The following is a 21913-nucleotide window of genomic DNA, read 5'->3' on the forward strand; positions in this document are numbered from 1 at the left end:
AACACATGACTGATGGCTTGTTGTATGGATTATAGGACATATGAACATAAATCATTTTCTTCCTCTTCTTTGTCTAGGGTGCTATACTTAACCATATACTAAGTAAGTATCTTAAATACGTATAGAACTATGTTTATTTGGTCACTGCATTTTGTTAAATCAGTGTGTAAAAGACCATATACATATATAGCTTTTTTATTATTTACATCTGTATCCATTATGAATCTGATGCCTAGGAAGTTGTATTTAGTAAGAATCTAATTAAACAATCAGGTTTCCTTTTATCTTATAGATGGAATTCATTTTATCTCATTTAAAATTGTAATTTTAGAATGTCCTATAGTGTTAATGTGTACAGTATTTATTAGATGTTTAAAGGATACTTCTTTAAGCATCCAGTTTGCATTAAAAACTTTCATAGTGTTTCCTTATAGGTTAGTTTTATATTCTCTTTTAATATTTTAAGACATTGTCTTTCTATTTAATATATGTGCTGTTGGTATAATAGTTTGTTTTTATTACATAGATATTTGTGTTATTTAATAAAGTATATTGTGTTATATCACTACGATTTGTGGATCAATGACTGCTTTTGCAAAAGATTTTTAAAACATTTTATTCTCTATTTTGATAAATTAAATATGTACTACATTATGTGCTGCAAGTATGTGTTTCCAAATATATGTTAGAAGTAGAGGTAGAGACCATAAATAATAATTTGGTCAATAACTACTTCAACTCTATTTCAGCTAAGTAGCAGAATGATTGCAGACCCTTATGAGTTTCTGATTTTTGAGTTTTTTAAATGATCTAAATTTGTAACACACCCAAAACTTGTTGGTTGACAAAATTTGCTAAGATTTACAAAATAGTGTGTGTGTGCATGAAATAAGTAATCCACTATTTTTACCATCTACATTGTTCTTCAGTTTCTATGATTCTTAATGGTATCTCTTACATTTGTCTGTGGTATATTAATTCTTGCAAATTTTCCTTAAGTTCACTTGTATTATTCAGGATATTTTTGTTACCAGCACATAAAGATCTCTTCAATTCAATATTCTAGTGTAGAAACAATCAGATTTTTCCCACATGGAAATAATTTTCGTCATTTCTAGAAAGAGCTTATATTTGTATATTTGTTTATTAATAGAGCTATTGATTTCAAGATTGGGCTATTTCTTTTGTTTTTGTTTTTCCTCTCCTGGATTTTGGCAGTTCCTAAGTGTATTAGCCACTCCTTTTTGCTATTTAGTCTTGGAAAATTGCAGTTTTTATTTACTGGTGAGTGAGTTATAACTTGAGAGAACTCCCATATCACCCCCTAATTCTGACAAGCAAATTCTGCTTTTCCTCTTGGACCCGTCACAAGTACATTAGAGTTCCATATGTAGACTAAGTCATTCCAAAAAATATCACTAATAAAGGAATCAATAAGGATTAGGTCATTTCCAAATGACATATACTTCAATGTTATCTTCTAACAAATCTAGCATATAAAACCTTTATTTTTCCCATTTGCATTTTTTATTGAGCTGAAAGATAACTGATTTTACAATTAATTTAAGTCAACTACAAATTGGAACTATATCAGTGTTGCAAACTTGTTCTTAATTTATTAGCTGGAAACAGATATACCAACAGGAATTACCTTATGTACATGAACGTGAAAAATAATGAATTATGATTCACTTTTATATTCATCGCGGTGTTTGACTCGAGTTATACACTAGAAATCATAATTTGCAAGCTATTATGACACAGAGTTATAAAGTAAATATGGAGTAATTAGGTTGTAATTTGATATGAACCAGGAAAACATTAATCCCAAAACTCTTCACCTGTCAAGAGCCCAGATTATTGGCAAAATGAACTATAAGGAACATTGCCTGAAAACCTGAAGTTAAGCAAAAAAAGACTCTATTTAGCCCAAATTGAGTCTATGTACTTAATTCAGTAGAAGTTCTCATTTTCATATCTTTTTACTATCAATTTGCATAGTCTTCGTAAGTTTAGTGATCTGGTTTCTGAATCCACAACAAATTATTGCTGAGGAAATGCTGCTTAGAAAAATTCACTGACAATATCAGAAAGCAGTGGCTGATACTTTTCAAGCAAGCAAGGACCCTGAAAACCTGATACAAGAATTCAGCAGAACAGCAGACTGATGACACGCACTCCAAACACAGAAGGCTGGCACAGAGTTAGACACGTAGCAGCATCCGTTGCATGTACTCGTGTCCCTGAGATGACAAAGAGTAAATTATGTTTAATGTATTTTCTTGATGAAGCAAAGAATGTGATTCTTTTTAAATTTCCCATCAAAGATGATTGAAATACTAGTTTTCATGCTTGAAAGGATATGCCTTCAGGTATCTAGAAATCTTAACCTTCTCATAAACTCAGAAATACTTGTACTTGAAGATTCCTATAACCATATGTTTAATGTATTTGAAATTTTAACTATTGAAAGGTAAATAAGTTGAATAGAGAAGAAAGAAGATAAAATTGTGTGGGCTTACCATTTAGTCTCTATGTTACATTGGATGTTAGCTATATATCATCTATTACTTTTTCTTAATGCCAGAACAACAGGTATTTGAACATTTTAGTTGCTTTTAAATATATTTTTGGATAGTTTAGTTATAATATTGGCATAGTAAATAAAGTACTATTATTCCTATTTGATTTTATTTTTCCTATAGCTGGAATTATCATAGTAAACTTTTTTTTCAAGTCCATATCTTAAGTCTAAAAGAAGAGTTTTAGAAGAATACATAAGCGTATTTGGTTCATAAGGAGAAAGTTGTAGAGGAAGAAATACATAAACTTATGACATATAATTGTGTTTTAAACTTCTTTATACCTGAAAACTCAGCTAAGTTGCTACTTTTCTACAACTCTTGATGCCCAAAATGGGTCTTGGGGAGATTGGGTTTTGTAGCATGGCATGAAATTTTTACTATAAATATAGATTTGTAGTACCCTTTATGTGATAGTTTATAAAAATCAATTGTTTTTCTTTGTGTGTTATTTATAACAATAGCTCCTTCCCCCTTTTTCTAATCAAGATTATTGAATAGTAATTTTGCATTTTATTCAAGTAAAATGTCCTATAAATTTTTCCTCTTGGTTTCTTAGTTGTGGATTTCTCAACTTTTTAAGTTTTAAATCACTAAGAGAAGTGATATATAAAGAGAACCTGACAGGTTGGTTTAGAGAAAGTATTATTTTTTTTAATTTAAAAAAAGAGCAACAAAGAAAATGAAAAATATAATCTTTCCTATAAGATGTATACATCTTTGTTATTTGTTGTTAAATTTGGTCTTGTTATTCCAACTGATGCAAAATTCTTTTTACAAAACACTGAAATAATACAGATCTTTCTTCATTGTCAGCAGGATGAGATTGTCTGAAACGAAGAATAGGTATGATAGTTTTCTTAGATTTTGTACATCATAGGTGGCAAAGACACTATCAAAATATTTGTTAATAAGCTTTAAAATGTACTAAGAGGTACTTTGAAAAACCAAATGCACTGAGAGAAAGTGACAGATAAATTTTGAGAAAATTTATATTTGAGAAAATAATATGAAATTCTTAGAATGTTTTTTATTTGCTGTAGATTGTGTTAGCATGCTATAAACATTAGAAAGTTTATTTACAATCTACCTTAATTTGGAGAAAGAGAGTGATAAGGTATAACTTGTATAGAATTAATTATAGCTTAATGTAGCCTAGTAGAATTCTTTGCCTAGTAGAATTCCTTAGAGTTCTAAAATTTTTTAAATAATCACAATGTATTGGATTGAATTCATTATGTTGAATTATATATCTTATATTATCAAATGTTTTTAAACTATCTAATGGGCAAATGATTAATTCTTGAAGTTCAAAATTAAAATTGTTGTGTTTGTTAGTTTTGAACACATATGGCTATACACATACATTCATTTATAGGCTCTTAACATTTCTACTATCAAAATGTTCTGAATGATATTTGTTTTGTTTGTTAATTTTATTGTTTGGTGTATTTTGTTGTTCTAAGACATTTATTTCAGGTTTAGATTGAAATGAGTGTCATCTAAGGTTTAGAAAATCTAAGGTTTAGACTGAAATAAGAAAGACAAATAGTCTTTGTCATAAACATTAGTTTAATAATCTTGTGAGCTAAGATAGAATTAACAGCGTTAAAGCTGAAATGTACAATACTCTGCCATTTGTCTTTGAAAAAGTTGTTTTTGATAGTATTTAGATATACCATAAATCTGTTTACCCTGCAGGTGTGATGAATGCAGACTGTGCTACCATTTTGGCTGTTTGGATCCTCCTTTGAAAAAATCTCCTAAACAAACAGGCTATGGGTGGATATGTCAGGAGTGTGATTCTTCATCTTCTAAGGTAAGGGGGGAAAAAGCCTATAAGAAAAAGTGCTGTTTCCCTTCATTTTCATAGCTTTTCTATATCATACCATCAGCTTCCTAACTTTAAAGAGAACTGGAATATGAAGGACCAACATTTTAATCTAATTTACTTTAAGAATGTATTACCTTGGTGATTTTATTGCCCTTAAATTAAGGAATAAACAGCCCTACTAAATTATATAAATTTCCTCTAAGGAATAATTTAGCTATTTTGTGTATTCTCTGTGTTACTGTAGCATATTCAGTAGTGCTCTAGTAGCCCAAAGAAGTCACCCTCTGCTAACTTTCCGCACCTAGGGAATGATGGCAGGGCAGTTCTGCCTTGAGTCAAAGAAATTTGTTTTGACAAGTATATATATATGTGTGTGTGTGTGTATATATGTGTATGTGTATCTATATATATGTATGTGTATATATATACATGTATGTATATATATAAATGTTAACCAACAGAATAACCAAAAAAATCCAATTTTATTTTGTAGATGACTCATCTTAAGATATAATAAGTATACTGTGAATGTTTTATAAGGTCTGTTCTTTTATAAAACTAGTTTTTATATCCTAAAATTTATTTTTGATGTTTATTTTAGCTGAGTAGAAAGGATGAAATTTCTGATAAAGTTGTTTAATAGTTTATCTCCAAAAATAAACTACTGAAATTATGTCTTTTGAATATCAATATTATAACCTTAAATTGTGGTAATATACAGTTTAAGATTATTGTGTGTGTGTGTGTTTTTAAGTGTGTGAGTGAATAGCTAGACTCCTGATGCTTTAACTCATTTGACAGAAATATTGAATATATTTGAACTAAAACATTCTGGTTAGCTGTATTAATCAAATTGTTCTTCCTTAAATAGGCAGTGGAAATTAACTGTCTATAGTAATATGAACATCAAGGCATCTTTCTTAAATGCATTTGTCTGTGCTAGAGTGAATTAAAATTAATACTGAATTTCTGTCTGATCAGGGAATCAAAAATATTCTTTTTATCATTAGTTAAAATGATTTGTACCAGGTTACCACAGAGGCCATTAGTAAAAGTTTATTTATTAAAAAATGCAGAAAGCATTTGGTTATAGAAAAAAACTATTTAAAGGTTTTTTAAATAACCAAATTTATTAAAAATTTTATGTATTTGTATACCGATTATTAAAATAGAATATACTATGCATTTTATTTAATAATCAAGCATTTTTGCCCCATGTTTTAAACTGTATAATATCAAGAATTATTTTCCATTCATTTTATTATGACCCAGATTTAAGAGGGAGCATATTTAATATCAAAAAGTTTTATTACATGATTAAAAAATACTTTCCAAAAATTGTATTTAAATGAAAAAAATAGTGGCATACTATTGATTTTAAATAGTTGTCTTATGGGACTCCTTGTGGTATAATATAATTTTTCTAAGTGCGATTTTTTGTTTGGAGTTTCCTCCTACCCTCAATGAGCAAGTTAGGAAAGCAATTTTTGAAAAAGGATTATTTCCTTTTATAAATATGCCTTTTTGCATATATTCTTTTGCAAAGGCTCTTTACCACCACAAATATTGCATTGTATTAAATGCAAAGAGTGATTTTATTAAGTTATATAGTAATTTCATTAATGAATATTGAAAATGCAAGGGGGCATATTTTACATATTTGAGAGCATATTATACATTTTTTAAATGCGGTAGGTGCCAGTGGCTCTTGAGAAGGGTAAGGAGTTTTTGTTTTTGTTTTTCCCTCTCTAGCAGAGAATAGATCTTTGGACTCTGAAAGGAAATCCATTAGGAAGGCACATTGTTAGGAAACTTTCATTGTATTTGCTGTACTCTGACCTGTGATTAACTAACAGATACAAACAACCAACATTTTCAAAATTTCATCCAAATATGGTATCTAATTTTTGGAATGTCACAGCAGTTTACTGTAAGGATTACATCAGTGAAATGAATTTGTATTTTTATCATACCAACTTTATATTATATACTTCTTTTTTTCAATGAAAAATTGAATTTAATGTAATAATTAAGCTGAAAGTTAAGGAAACTTAATTCATTCCCTTGAATATTTGTGTTGCACTAATTCTGTTTTGCTCACTTTTTAAGACTTCCATCCTGACAAGCAGGTAGTAAATTTTCTGTTTACATTTTCTCTTGAGAGATGTTTGCTAGTATTGAGTCCCAAGAAGAAAGCATTGATAGATAATATCATGTTCTGTAATTCAGTGAATTGCTGCAGAAACTTTAAATTAAGAAAGCAGTATATTATTAACATCGGAGTCAAGAAAATATTATCTTAAGACCTAAAAGAATCCCAGAATGAAAGTTGACATATTTTGCTTATACTTCATTTTCCTCTGTTTGCTTTGGTAGAATGTTATTTGTTAGGTAATACTGGGTATATTTGCCATGTTCATACATTTTAATGATTTGAAAAGCTAAGATAGAAGTAGTTATTTCCAGGAGAAAAGGAAGTGAATCTGTTGCCAGTAAATTTAGGTGGGGGGAAGTGAATGTAAAATTGTTATAGCCATAAAATATATATCCAGCTTCCTTTCCCTGGGGTAGTCAGGATTATCAAGTTCAAGAAATCTTAACTTTTATTATAAAAATTAACTCACAAATAAGAAATTATTTATTTTGCTTAGAATTTTAGATAATACAGGGTAGGGGTATATAGTTGAATATGTGCTTGAAAATGCATTGCACTTTAAACATTATTTAACTGTTAACATTATCTCCAAATTTTGCATACCAAAGGAAACTCTAAAATATTGCCATGTATACTCTCAGCAGCATGATATATTTATACGTGACTTTGTCTTTCAAGTAATAGGTTTTTTGCTGTGGGCTTTATGAGGGCAAAAATCTTCTGTCCCTAATCTGCCTTTTACTTTTATAGAAATTCCACAAAAGTCTTACAAGATTCATCATACGGAAATCCATAATTTTAAGTTTTAGCACATGTAAGATAAAACAGACCTAAGTTTAGTTAATTTTAATAATATTAATTTAATAACAATTACCTAAAAGTGGAGTGACTGTTTTTGAGATATAATTGACATATATCAACATATTAGTTTCAGGTGTACAACATATTGATTTGATATTTGTATATAGAATGACTTTTTATTCTATCCAAACCCATGAAGTATGGCTTGATAAGACTTTCTCTGCTGTATCAATCCTTCGTAAACCTAGCTAGTCACTTTAGGTTTCGTGAAAAATGACCAGCTCCATGGACACAGATATGTGCATATACATGTACACACACGGAGACACAAATCCGTACACGTGGAAACACACACACACACAACATACCTTCTCTCATAGGCTATGCTTCAAAGACATTTGACTAAGGCAGCAGCTATCCAGGCAGTGAACTGTGTTTATATTTAATGGAGCTAGTTCATTGCTACCTATCACCATGCATTAGGGTTTTTTCCCTGCTCTTTAACATGTTGTGAAAATACTATTGCTAATGAATGCTGTAAGTCTGGAAAAGTAATGTATTTTATTCTTCCCCTCCACCTCACTCATCTCTTGTTTTTTCTTCCATCTCTACTTCCATCCATTAGCTAAAGCCAAATACCTGGAATAATCTTCAAGCCTTCCCCATCCTTGTCCCATATAGAAAACCATTTCTTGAGTCCTCTAAAAGTTTTCTTTCTTAAATGTTTCTCCAGTCTTCTCTTTGCTCCTTTTCTTCACTGCTACTGCCTTGATTCAGTGCCTCACTTTTTCCTCATTCTATCAGTTACTCTTATTTTAGAAGCTGTCTAAATAGTGCTGTCAGACTTATCTCCCCTTTCATCCATTCTCTTCACTGGAGGCCTCCAAAATGAAGTGTTTGCACCGGGAGATAAACAAGATGACTAATTAAATCAACTTAATTGTATATAACGTTTCATGTTAATTTCTATGTCTGTGTTATTATTTTATAATGTAAATAATATATTATTACTATAGAACAGGACTATAACTTCACACATATGTACTTATGTTAAGGTACATATTTAAAATATTTTTAGTGTTGGGGTTCATCAACAAAAATATTTGGAGACCATAGTCCTATACTGCTATTAGAGTAATCTTTCAGAAGGTGTATTTGTCACACCTCTGCTTTACATCTGTCAGTGTTTTTCATCCTCCTACATACTCAAAACAAAACCAACAAAATCAGGAAGTTAACGTTGATACATTATTACCATCTGATCCTTAGACCTCACTCAAGTTTTGCCATTTGTCCCAGCAATGTCCTTTATAGCAAAAGGATCTAGTACAGAATCATTCATTGCATTTCGTTTTCATGTTTCGTTAGTCTTTAATCTGGGCAGTCCCTTAGTCTTTCCTTGACTTTCATTACCTTGCCACTTTTGAAGATCTACAGGGCAGTTGCTTTGTAGAATGCCTTTCACTTTGCATTTTTCTGATCTTTTCTTGTGGTTATATTCATTTTATGCATCTTTGCTAAGAATATCACTGATGTGATGCATTATGCACTTCTGTCAGTTGACACATGGTTTTGATTTGAGCTGTCGATGGTGATGTTAACTATAATTACTTGACTAAGGAGTTATTTGCAAGTCTTCTCCATTCTCTTCCCATTTCTAATTAATAAGTAATTTATGGGGAAGAACTTTGAGACTATATAAATATAGAAATATTAATATATGTAAGTATATATATATAGGATATATAGCTATCTTATTCCTTCTCAAACTTTCATTTTCTCTTTTGTTCAGTGGGTTATATTGGTTATCATCATTATTTATTTTGATGTTCAAATTGTCCCAAATTTGGCTAATGGAAGCTACTTCATGCCAGCTTCTGCCATTTCAGCCTGGCATCTGTGTCCTTTTGACATGATCCCAGTAATTTTTGAGTACTTCCTTACTAAAGATGTTCCAGGCTCAACTTATGCTTTTCTTTCCTGGACCCAGCCGTTTCTCCAAGGAGCCCTGGTTCCTTTTAGTGGAGAATAGTATTTAGAAACCAAGATCTTGGTACTAGATGTGTTCATTGTTACTGGGATATTGCTCCTCCTAGGTCTTCTCAGTAGACAGAGCCAAGGACTAGATGTACGTACGTACAGTCACACACATACACATTTATTTCTATATTTCTGTGCCTTTTTAGATATTAGAAACAATTCTAGTTTTCTCCCTGACAGAAAACTGGCTCCCATTATCCTTAATATATATTTTTATATGATTAATCCCCTGATATAAAACTAATCTCTTGTCACCCTCCACCCCCACCCCACAAGGACACCTATTTTACTTACCATAACCTGATGGCTTTTAGATTGAATTGTTCAGGAAGAGGCGAGAGAGGAAATAAGGGTGGACATTTATATTTTTTTACAAGCTCCTCAAATTATTTTAATGAGCAGTCAGGAATAAGAATTACTGTTTTATGTATTTTATGAATTCTTCAGTTATTAAAAAAGTTTTCAAGCTAAAAACTAACTTTTTTAGAATTTTAAAATAAATCTACTCAATGTGTATAACCCAAGTCAAACTTCAACTAACTGACATTTTGAGATTTTATTGTATACTTACATATAAGATATAAGGTAGACTTAATATTTTTTTAAATATAGGGCATAGTTCACCATTCAGTCTTTTCCTAGGGTATACTTGATATAGATCTCAACAATTTCTGTCTGCATAAACGCCCCAAATGAAGATAACTTATTTTGACATGGTCAAATGAACTTTTATAAATATTTCTTTTAAAAGTGCTTCATTCAAGTCATATGTATTCACAAGTACCACTGAGAATTTAAATATACATCATATATTTTACAGTGACTGTGCCAGTTATGATTCTAGCTTTTCATCCTTGTTTAAGCTCTGTTTTGTTAAAAGCCAGAGTATACATGACAGGTCATTATCTGACTACTACAAGATGATCTGTCTTAGCTTAGAGACCTCCATTTGTTTCACTCTTATTTGGTATTTCTAGTATACTACTCTTTTTTAGCAGTAATATGTTGAATTCGTATGCATAGAAATCTCATCTAAATCCCTGTGGAAGATTTTCTGAACTACAAATGCATGACATGCCAACTGGGACAAATGGTACTTTTTGATAATCATTTGTATTAGAAATCCCTGAGTAGGGGAAGTATGATATTTTTCATTTTTGTTTTATTTCCCAAATTTTCTGTATTGAGCAACTAGAGTTCTATAACTGATAGACCTACGTCAAAACGACAGTGTATCAATATTCATTTTCAACTCAGTCGTTGAGAATTTTGCCTCTTTAAGAACTGAACAGAACAATCTCTCCAAGGAGTATCTTGCCACAATACATTAAACTAGCACGTTTAATTGAACCTGGTAATATTGGAAATTGAATGTCTGAATTTTATGTATTATGAAGATTTATGAAAAATATAAAATTAAAATGAATTATCCTTTAAAGTTCTTTTAAATTTGAAGCATATAACTGACCCATAAAAAAAGGACGTTTTAATATTTTAACTGTTCGTTTGACCTCTGGGATTTTATCTGACATTAGGTTAAATTTTAAGTTTTTGAATTTAGCACGGTTGACAAAGAAGTCATTTTTAGGTAAAACTTATATACCACTTAACCGTCTTAATTCAGTATTCTTCTAGCAGTTGTGTGACAAGCATTAGAGCTTTATTGAGTTTTGATTTGCCTTTTTACTGACACAGGTATGTAAAAGTTTTTTCTACAGTATCCTACATTAGAATCCCATAGAACAAATCTGTGGTGGTTTATAGACTTCCTGAAGTCTGGGAATTAAAACTATGGTGTGGTTATCTTTGATGATGGCTGTAGGTAAATGTTTAAACTTTAGATTTCCTCTTTGCTAGTGTGTCGGATAAAGCCCACAAACTTCCAGTTCATCTTCTAAGTTATCTTAGACTTAAGTTCAGGCTGTTGCAGTTACTCTAGCATTTTCTCTGGCAGGCAAAATTGTTTGTATAGATGTCTTTTAAGCCCTTAGTTTCTAATTGAGTACTGTACTTTGAGACTAGTGACAAAGATTTGTGAATTCAATGAAAAGTAATAGCCATTAACAATTCCACTAATTATAGTTGCTGCTATGCTTTTTTTTAAAAAAAGTAGAGTGTATTTGTTTAAACCCAACACTTCTGTACTGAACTGATTATTTGTCATTATTGCTGGCTCCAAGAGGTTGTTTACTTGATTGTCCTAGAGATGTTTCTGAAACCTATCCCTAGGTAATATTTTTATCATGTAACAATTTTCAGAAAAACAAAGATTATTTATAGTTATTCTTTATAATAGAATTGGAATCTATTCCAATCTGTTTAGTTCTGTAACCTAAGGTGATTTTCATAGGGACTGTATAATACACAGGAAGTGTATTGGAATACTTCAGTAAGTCATGGTCAGGTATTCCTTAAGAATCTTTCTGAAAATATGATTTCTTTCCTCTAGGTAAAGTTTGTCAATGTTTATAACATACATTTTTATGTATTTCAACATCACATTCACAGAGAAAATGATTAGACCCTCTAAAATTAGACAATTGTTTTCTATATTAATAATTGGCAAAGTTGAGAAACTAAATCACTTTTTAAGTTACACTTACTACAAACTGGAAAAACCAAACCATTTTCTAATTCAGATGGCATATGGGCCTGATGTGTTTACATAGCATGCTGTGGAATACCATATGTGATGAAAAACTGAATCGTAACTGAGATAATTAATCAAAGTACAGTAGGGTGCCATATATAGGAATGTCTTTCAAAACTCACCAAGTTCATACTATTCTTTAGTCTTAAAATAGTTTTTTAATGTTTTTATTTTTTATTATTTTGGAGAAAAAAGTCACCTACTAAAATTCTGGTAGTTAAACTGAAGGTTATTTCATTACAACTTTTAAAAAGTTAATAAGAATATTTTTATCTTATTAACTTAGCATTTGAAATATTGAAATTGGATTATATGAATATGCCAACGTAAAAATTCAGAAGGGTGGGGCCGGCCCGGTGGCGCAAGCGGTTGGGTGCGCACGCTCCGCTGCGGCGGCCCGGGGTTCGCTGGTTCGGATCCCGGGCGCGCACCGACGCACTGCTTTGGCAAGCCATGCTGTGGCGGCGTCCCATGTAAAGTGGAGGAGGATGGGCATGGATGTTAGCCCAGGGCCGTCTTCCTCGGCAAAAAAAAGAGGAGGATTGGCGGATGCTAGCACAGGGCTGATCTCCTCACAAAAAAAAAAAAAAAAAATTCAGAAGGAATGCAGAGTATATTAATTATATAAACTTGTTAATATAATATGAGTGAGAGAGACGTTGTTCATCACAGAGATGGTCCTAGTTAAAATAAGCTAGTCCATTCTCAGAGTTGTGCAAGTGATGCCTGAATGATAGGAAATGCTTAAATCCTGGCTTCAAAAAACAGAGTGAGATTTCATGTATTCTATATGTAGATACAGTTAGATAGTTTATTCCTTCTAACTTATTAAACATTCAGTTTAACTATTTCATTATTTTGTACTTATCTGTTAAAAATTGTCTTTCTAACCTATATATTCTGGTTTAAGAAGTACCCGTTTGCCTACAACTAAGATAGACTTCTTCAAATCTAAGCTAAGAAAATTCAAAGAATGAACTCTGATAGTTAATGGAATTGATTTCTGAAATCAAATATATTTAAGCGTTCTAATCTTGATGTTCTGCTAGAATCCTTACCAAGATTAAGAAACTGTAGATTAGGGGTTGGGGACGTAGTGAAAGTGTGTTATGCCATGTTAGTTACATTTTTACGTATTCATTTTTTGACATTTCCGAGATTAGACGTAACTGAAATTATAGGAAACTATAAGAAGTTTATATCTTTAAGTGATAATACTTCATTTTTCCATAAAAATTCGCCATTAAATTTATGGATTTTCTTATAATCTGAGGCATGTTGAGTAAAAAATAAAGAAAAGAGTAATTTAAAATATATGGAAAGTCAAAGTATACAATATGATATAGAACAAAGAACTTCATGACCTTTGAAAAGAAACAAACTGGGTTCAGATATTTACTATTTACTGTGCTTGTGACCTTCAGCAAGTTGCTTCACTTCAGTGAGCTTCAGGTTGCTCATTTGTGAAAGGTTTAATAGCGATATTTGGAATAATACAGGTACTCAGTAAATAACATCTCTTCTTATTCTTAAAAATAAGCAAGCATTTTAGCTACAGAGAGAAAAGTTCAAAATTAGTGATAATGTTCTGATTTTCGAATATAAGAAATGTTTTTGAGAAGTAATTTGAATAGCAATTTTCTGTGTTTTATTTTTTATCTTCACACATACCAGGTAAAAATCTTTCTTGAAAATCTTTCTTGTCTCTTCCAGAGTTTCACACTAAATAGAGTTAGATCATGTTTAACTTTTTCATTCACAAAAAGGTTCATTTGTTTTAATTTCTTGCTAGAATTGAGGCAATGAAAGCTATTATAATTAATCTATTTTTTAAACTTAGGCACTTATAGCTCTCTAAACTTTGAAAATTATACACTCTTCCATAAGATATTTTTTCTAAATTTATAGCAAATAGTTGGAATTTTTTTATATTGATAGCAATGACTATTTCACATTAAATATAGAATTATGATCCTCTGTGAATCACACAGATCATACACTAATGTATTTATTTTATAAGTAGAATGCTAAATATATATATTTAGAAAGTAAAGATTTACTTTCATATTTAAACTACTAGCTCTACCATTGAATAACAGGAAAAGACGTAACTGATAAGGGCATAAAAGGGAAACTTGTTTTAACTGAAGGCATGTTTTGTTAATAGGTGAAGAAACATCCAAGAAATTTCCCATAGACTGTGGAGGGGTATTATTTCCTTGTCAAGGTCTTGAAAACTATAAACTTGAAACAGAAATGAAAATAAAAAGTAAATAAAATAAAATTTCTAAGTAACAAGCCACTGAAGACAAGTGTAAGATAATTTATGAGTCCGCTTGTCAAGGTGTATGTAGTTTTTGATAATAAAAGATTCATCAAGCCTAACGAATGACTTTTAGAGAGCAGGCATATATCAGCAACACATCTTTTTATTGTATTAAATGTTTGAATACTTTTAAGAATGGTAATGTGGGAAGCTCTGGGCTAGCACTTTCACATTCCTTGTGGAGTCTGGAAATTAAGGTTATTAACTTTTAGGTCATGATGTGTAAACACATTTGGAATTTCATAACATGATTATGTGCCTTTAATATATCTTACAGCGTTTATGCCAAGAGAAAGCCTCGTTCTTAAGTAAGGAAATTTGCACTCATTCTCCAAGGCTACTAATACCTCTCTTTCAGAAAGGTGGCATCTCAGTTTGTGCTTTATTTGTAGGAGTCAAAGGGCGGTGATTTACACATGTAAATTCTTCAGAACCCTATCTTTACACCCCATACTTCTCTGCCATCTGCTCCCCTGATTGCAGTGGAAGAAACTGTTAATAATGTATTTCCTTAATTATAGCATATAAATGTCTTTATGTGTTTACCTTCATGTTAGTTAAAAAATGAATATTTCTTTCTGGGAATATCGGATATGCTGTTCTTAACATGTTTTCCATTGCTAAAATGCTAAGTAAGGTAAATTATAAGACTGTGGTCTACACTCTCCTGCCACAGCCCTATAGCCCCAGCTTAGTCCAGTCCGGCTTCATATTACAATTTTAGCTTCAGTTCTCATTTTGACAGGGCCCTATGAACCACCTTTAACTAACTTGAATAGGTTAGGTAAACATCACTTTATTCCTTCTTGTGCTTTATTTATTATTGATATATTTATTTATCAAAATTTTTTTTAGTATCTTCTGATTTACATCATAATTTGAGATTTTCATCACTTGTCAATCTATATAGCCCAAATGCTGGTGATTTCTCCTCAGAGTGTAGTCTACAAACCATCTGTACCAGGATCTTCTAACGTTTTGTTAGAGATGCAGTTTGGAAGGCCCCATGCAGACCTGCCAAATCAGCATCTCTGAAACAGTGCTCAGGAATCAGTATATTTATAAGCACCATAGGTGTTAATTATGATCATTAAAGTTTAAGAACCACTGCTTTTGACCCGAATCTCTTTTAAATTTCTTTTTTTTTTTTTTTTTTAAAGATTTTATTTATTTATTTTTCCCCCAAAGCCCCAGTACATAGTTGTCTGTCATAGCTGCACATCCTTCTAGTTGCTGTATGTGGGACGCGGCCTCAGCATGGCTGGAGGAGTGGTGCCTCGGTGCGCACCCGGGATCCGAACCCGGGCTGCCGGCAGCGGAGCGCACGCACTTAACCACTAAGCCACGGGGCCGGCCCTCTTTTAAATTTCTTACACATAGTTTTGTCTCTAATTGAAGTATTCATTTATTGTACCTACGGATATCATTCTCAGACTTCACTCTTCTATACAGGACTGTCTTTCAACCCCACAGGCAGGTTCAAGGTAGATTGATGACACCTGATTCGGGTTCAATACAGTAGCATTCTCAGATTACTGGTATACCATATTCCCTTTCTTCTTTCCAAGTTCTGGAGTTGCCCAGCAACATCTCAAGGATCTTTTCTGAGCCATAAATTCAGTTTGTCCCCATCAAGAATCTTCCTCAGTTACTCTGCTTCGTGTTTTTCTACTTCTTTGTGGCAGTTGACACTGGTAACTTCTTCCTTGTTACAAACCCCTTTCCCGCCTTCAGTGACCCTGTTCTCTCCTGGCTTTCTCCCTTCTTAGCAGATGATTTCTTTGGTCTTTCTGATAGGCTTCTTTGGCTTGTTTTCACAGTCTTCTTTTCTCCCTCTGCAAGTGACTGCATCCATAACCAAAGCCCAGTACCACACCGGTTTTGATACAGGAAAACTTGGGATTAGGATTTAATGATCCATCTACTTGCTCTGAGTTAATGTTTATCAAGAGAGAGACTTTCTGCCCCTTAAAATATTATCCTTTTGTCTAATAATTAAGATATAATGTAGTGATAAATTTACCAATAAGTTTTAGTTGGCCATTTCCACTATCTAATAATCTCTTTTTGCTACAAAGTTTAAATAGTATTTTACTTAAGTAGGAGAATGTGTTATCAACTTGATCTCTAAGTGAAGTATTATTCTGGAGGTATGATTAAATATGCTGTAATTGAGATGTAGAACTCTATTTGAGTTTTGTTTAACTTTGAAGCTAGAGAGTAATAATTCAAAGTAGCAATTTTTTAATATAATGAAACTAATATCCTTTATATAAAGTCTTGCTTTAAAAAAAAAAATATGTGCTTCTCACTCTTTTTCTCCATACTTGTTTCTTGTCTCTGACTCTTTCTGGAGAAAGTTGGAGTCAGAAAAAAAAATTGCATACATTATGTGTGTGTGTTTTTAATTTCTTATAAATATAATACATGGTCATTGTAGAATATTTGGAAAACTCACAAAACATAAAAAAAATATTTAAGATTACCTGCAAGTATAACATCCAAAAGTATTACATTTCTGCTCATGTTTCAGTAGTACATCCTACTACAATGTACTGTTTAAAAATTGCAATCATATTCTACATTCTGTTATATAATGGTCTTTTTTTCATGTAATTGTATATATGACAATTTTCTGTGTGTTTTTTTGTGCGTGTGTGTGAGGAAGATCAGCCCTGAGGTAACATCCATGCTGATCCTCCTTTTTTTTCAGCTGAGGAAGACCAGCTCTGAGCTAACATCTATTGCCAGTCCTCCTCCTTTTTTTTTCCCCCCAAAGCCCCAGTAGATAGTTGTATGTCATAGTTGCACATCCTTCTAGTTGCTATATGGGGGATGCTGCCTCAGCATGGCCCAAGAAGCGGTGCGTCGGTGCGCGCCCAGGATCTGAACCCGGGCTGCCAGTAGCGGAGCGTGCGCACTTAACCGCTAAGCCATGGGGCTGGCTCCCCTGTGTTTTTAAATACTCTTTTCTAATCAGATTTTTAAGTACTATACAATATTCCTTTGCACAGATATACTCTCAGTTACAATATTCCTTTGCACAGATACACTCTCACTGTAATTGCTGGGTCAAAAAAAAAAAGAACATTTTTAAAATAAGAAAGTACCATACTAGTAATAATTATAGCAATTAACATTTATCGAGTACCTCTATGTGCCTAGCATTATCTAAGCACTTAAAATGTATAATCTCTGGGGCCGGCCCCGTGGCATAGTGGTTAAGTTCACGCACTCCGCTTCAGTGGCCCAGAGTTCACAGGTTCGCATCCCAGGTGCGGACCTACGCACCGCTCATCAAGCCATACTGTGGCAGGCGTCCCACATATAAAAAGTAGAGGAAGATGGGCCCGGATGTTAGCCCAGGGGCAGTCTTCCTCAGCAAAAAGAGGAGGATTGGCAACAGATGTTAGCTCAGGGCTAATCTTCCGCACAGATGCAAAAAAATGTATAATCCCGTTTAATCCTCACCACAGTCTTTAAGGTAGTTACCATTTTTTATCTCCTTTGTGTGGGTAAAAAACAATTACATTTAAAGAAGTTAAGGATTACACAGCTAGTAAGTGGTATAACAGTGACTCAAACCCAGATCTGCTGATTCTGGAGCCTGTGTTTTAGAGACTTGCTTTCATATATTGAATCAGGTATTTTCTATTCCTTGTTATAAGACATTCTCAAATTAGATTTTGTCCTGAAGCCATTTTAGATTTTCATAATGTAGAAATTCAGATAATTTTTCTATTATAAATAAACACCACTAGTAATAGGAAAAGGAAGAATACCTTTGTTGGTAAGTGGGATCTGTTTTCGTCTTTCTATGAATAGAGAAATAAAGCACGAAGGTAATTCTTAAAACAAATAAATTGATTAAAGATGGCCCTACTATAAGGTGTAGAAGATAGGCTCCTACTCCTCAAGGCCCTTTCTTCATAAAATTCAATGAAATATTGAATTTCCCTGTGTTAAGGGAGCTGCCACTTGACAATATGGATGATTTATGTAGACCCAGCAGAGTCTAATCTATTGTACTTGGAGGGAGATGAGGGAAAGGGCTCTAAAAGTGAGTTTTCTTTATTAGGCACTAAACACTGTATTTTAGCTGAGTCAAATATTACTTCTTAATGTTTGTCATGAGTTGTGAAGTTTTAAAACCTGTATTGTGAAAAGAAGCTGAAACCAGCCACATTCAGTCTCTGTGCAAAGATAGTTTAAGAATATTCTGATTTGTGCAATGTCAGCCACTTGGTGTGCAAACTGGAAGATTTTTTTTCAATATCAGCTTGCTTTTGCAGTAAAAATTCTTATTCAAAAATAGTACCTATTTGTCAGTGGATCAAATACTAATTATAATGCAGTTTAGACTCATTTAAGTTAATTCTTTTCTTTGTTAACCAAAGAGTATGAAATTATTACCTCACTTATAAAAAGTTAAAAAAATGTTTCCCTCCTCCTTGAGAGATCCAGATCCATGTATGTAACAGCTTTTATTCTGCTGTATTTCCACCTGTGACCTAGCTCAGTCATCTAGGTTCTTTTGTGATTTCAGACTTCTCTAAGTTGTTTTTGCTTTAAGATATTGTTCTCTTTTTTTTCTCTGGACTGTATTCATTTGCTAAATTTAAACTCTGGTCACCTAAGATGCAATCTATTTTAATGTTTTCTCTGAAGGTTTCTTAAAGGTTTATGTTGTAGTGTGATATCTTCATTGAAGTTCAGTTGGTTTTTTGTTAAATGTACCTTCAATAATGGCTACAAATGATTATCTGCTTCGCTGATTTGAAAACTCTTTAAAGTATACTTACAGAGGTTAAGATTTTTAAGAATCACTTTGAAAAATTCAAGCTACATCAAACCATTTTTGTCAGTTCACTTTTGTGTTCCTGAAGGACTGGACTATTTTCTCAACTTTTAAAGAAAAATAGTATTCTGTAAATTTTGTTTCTGAAATCAGATTTCTAAATTTAGATTACCAGATATTTATGAATCAGTTTCCAAAGCACAGATGTATAGTAGCATAAAGCAAGTCATGAACATAAGGTATTTCAGCATTACTTCCATATTTTAATGCAGCAGTTTCAACATACATACCACCAACAAAAAATCATTACTTAATAACTCAATTTAAAATTTATTACAGTATCCAGTCGTTAGTTTAGTTATCATTAATTAATTTTTCCCCACTTCAAGTCACTTTCGGATTGTGAATGAAGTAGAATTTTTGTTTTTTTCTGCTGAGGAAGATTGTCCTTGAGCTAACATCTGTTGTTAATCTTCCTATTTCTGCTTGAGGAAGATTGTCCCTGAGCTAACTTCTGTGCCAGTCGTCCTCCATTTTGTATGTGGGATGCCGCCGCAGCGTGGTTTGATGAGCGGCGTGTAGGTCCTCCCCCAGGGTTCTGAACCCATGAACCCTCGGCTGCCTAAGTGGAGTGCACGAACCTAACTGCTACGCCACTGGGCCCTGAGTAGATATTTTTAGAAAACATTCTTTTCTCTTTTACAGGAAGTCAAAGTGCTGTATAATTTAAACATTTTTCTACCTTTTCCCTGTGACATTTAGTGAGGATGTGGAAGCTTTAACCTGTTTGCAAAGATAAAGCCTATACTAAGTACTATCTTGTCCTCCATTTCTTTTTGAGTGCTCCCAAGTCTGCTACTCGTGAATCTAATTTTTGCAGTGAGATAAACTTTCTTTCTTCATGATTAGCTGTTCCAAAATCCCCAAATTTTCTCTTCTTTCCTACTCTTTCTCTTCTCCGTCTCATTTTTCCCTGCGTTAATGGAAGCAGCGTTTGGAGCATGACACTCTATATATTTATTAAATATATTTGTGTTCCTTTGTCAGTAAAATGCTTTCCTGGGATAGGAACCTCCCTAATAGGGTCTAATACAGTTAGTTGCCCTTTTTTTTTTCACTCATCATAGCAATTTGAAGGAAAAACAGTCTTGCAGTCTGAAATTGACACCTTTAAACAAAAACTGTTCAAATTAATTTTAAATAAAGAGTATAAAAGGAGACAATAAAGGTGGTCTTACCTTATTAAATGCTTTAAAGATTATCCAGATTTCTATTTTTAAAAGAGTAATCTTCCTTTTTTTTTCAGATAGAAGTAAATTTTATTCTTGAATTCAAGACAAGATAAAAATAGAAAGCAACTTAATTCTTTCATCCCAGTGCCTATATATAAGCTCTGTTGGATCTTCTTTTCTTGAGTGACTCTAGGGCATATCTCATGGTTTTTCAAGTCTCCCTGAAATATTAATAATCTTTTTTTTTTAATATCAAAACTCTTGTCCAGTTTAATGTCAAGGCTTCAGTCTCTCAACCAGTTCAAAGTTTCTCCTCTCACCAGCTCAAGCTTGCTTCAAACTGGGAAATCTGTAGTTTGGAAAGGGGCCATACTAGACTTGGATTCTTGTCCCTGCTTCCTTTTGTGGATTTTTAGTGATCTCTCATTGCTAGGGCTTTCCTGCCTGCTATTCCCCTGATGTGAGAGATGCCTTCTCCTGTGGGTTACTTATAACTCATTTTCAGAACTTAAGTTCCTTTTGTCTCCTCTTGATTGGCATCACCTCATTCCCACCAGACTGTCCTCTGGCTAGATCCCTTTCTAGACAACCAGAGTCTTGCTGTCCCACAGGTCATCATTTGTCCTAAGGTAAACACACACAAACCCTTGCCCTGCAGGCTCAGAAGAGCAGTCATTCCCCCTGCAGCCCTGCGTCTTTCCTCTGCTGCTCTGCCCCTACAGCTAGACAGACATGCATCACCACCCAGTCTCTATGTCCTTCAAACCCCTACGGGACAAACCCTCTGAGTACTTTTCAGAAAATCCCTCTTACATAGGGACTTCCTTTCAAGTACCTCTTTTAATGAAATCCTTACTCTCCCGTCTCACTTTTCCTTATTCTTCAGGCTTCTCCTTTGATGAGTTACTAGACCAATTTTTGTGTGTATGTGAGACTTTGAAGAAAATATTTTCTGAAGTATTTTATCACTGCATATCTTTTAAAAAGTGAAATTTTAGACCATTTATGAGAGAGTAATACATAGAATTTCACCCACCCCATGATTAAATACGCTATCACCATGACTCAATTATGATCTTTTTTCGTACTTGCTTCACTTCTTCAAATACTTTCTACCAGTTCCTCAACTCTTCTCAAGACCTCCAGGCCATCATCTTCCTTCTGATTTTATCCCCCACCCCCTTTTTCAATGATGACTTGACATTTTAATGTACACTTTTAGAAAACATTACAGCCCTCTATTATAATTCCCCAACTTTCTCTGGTTCTTTTTTAAACTGTGACTTGACATTTTAATGTACACTTTTAAAAAACATTAGAGCCCTGTGTTATAATTCCCCAACCTTCTCTGGAGCCTTTGTATTGATTCATCTCCACTGTTTCTTTTCTGGCCAGAAATAATGGGTGAAATTTATGGACTTAGGTTCACTACAAATTCATGCCTCCTAAGTTAAACCAGGCCTCATTCCTATCTTTTGTGAGTTCCTTATCAGAT

General features: G+C 32.9%; 1 protein-coding gene across 4 annotated transcripts in view; it reads left to right on the top strand.

Moving 5' to 3' along the window:
• PHF14 (PHD finger protein 14) overlaps positions 1-21913 on the top strand; it is a 187839-nt gene that overhangs the window by 128072 nt on the left and 37854 nt on the right. Inside the window, exons 17-18 of one of the 4 annotated variants that reach the window (XM_087425490.1) lie at positions 3399-3428; positions 4284-4401. In XM_087425490.1, coding sequence (XP_087281616.1) covers positions 3399-3428; positions 4284-4401 — 148 coding nt within the window. Of the gene's footprint in view, positions 1-77; positions 103-3398; positions 3429-4283; positions 4402-21913 lie in introns of those variants that run through there. The other 3 variants (XM_087425554.1, XM_087425749.1, XM_087425615.1) reach the window with 3 other exon arrangements.

The sequence above is a fragment of the Ceratotherium simum genome, chromosome 1 (assembly GCF_057802395.1).
Source record: "Ceratotherium simum simum isolate JZ-2026a chromosome 1, ASM5780239v1, whole genome shotgun sequence".
Lineage (NCBI taxonomy): Eukaryota > Metazoa > Chordata > Mammalia > Perissodactyla > Rhinocerotidae > Ceratotherium > Ceratotherium simum.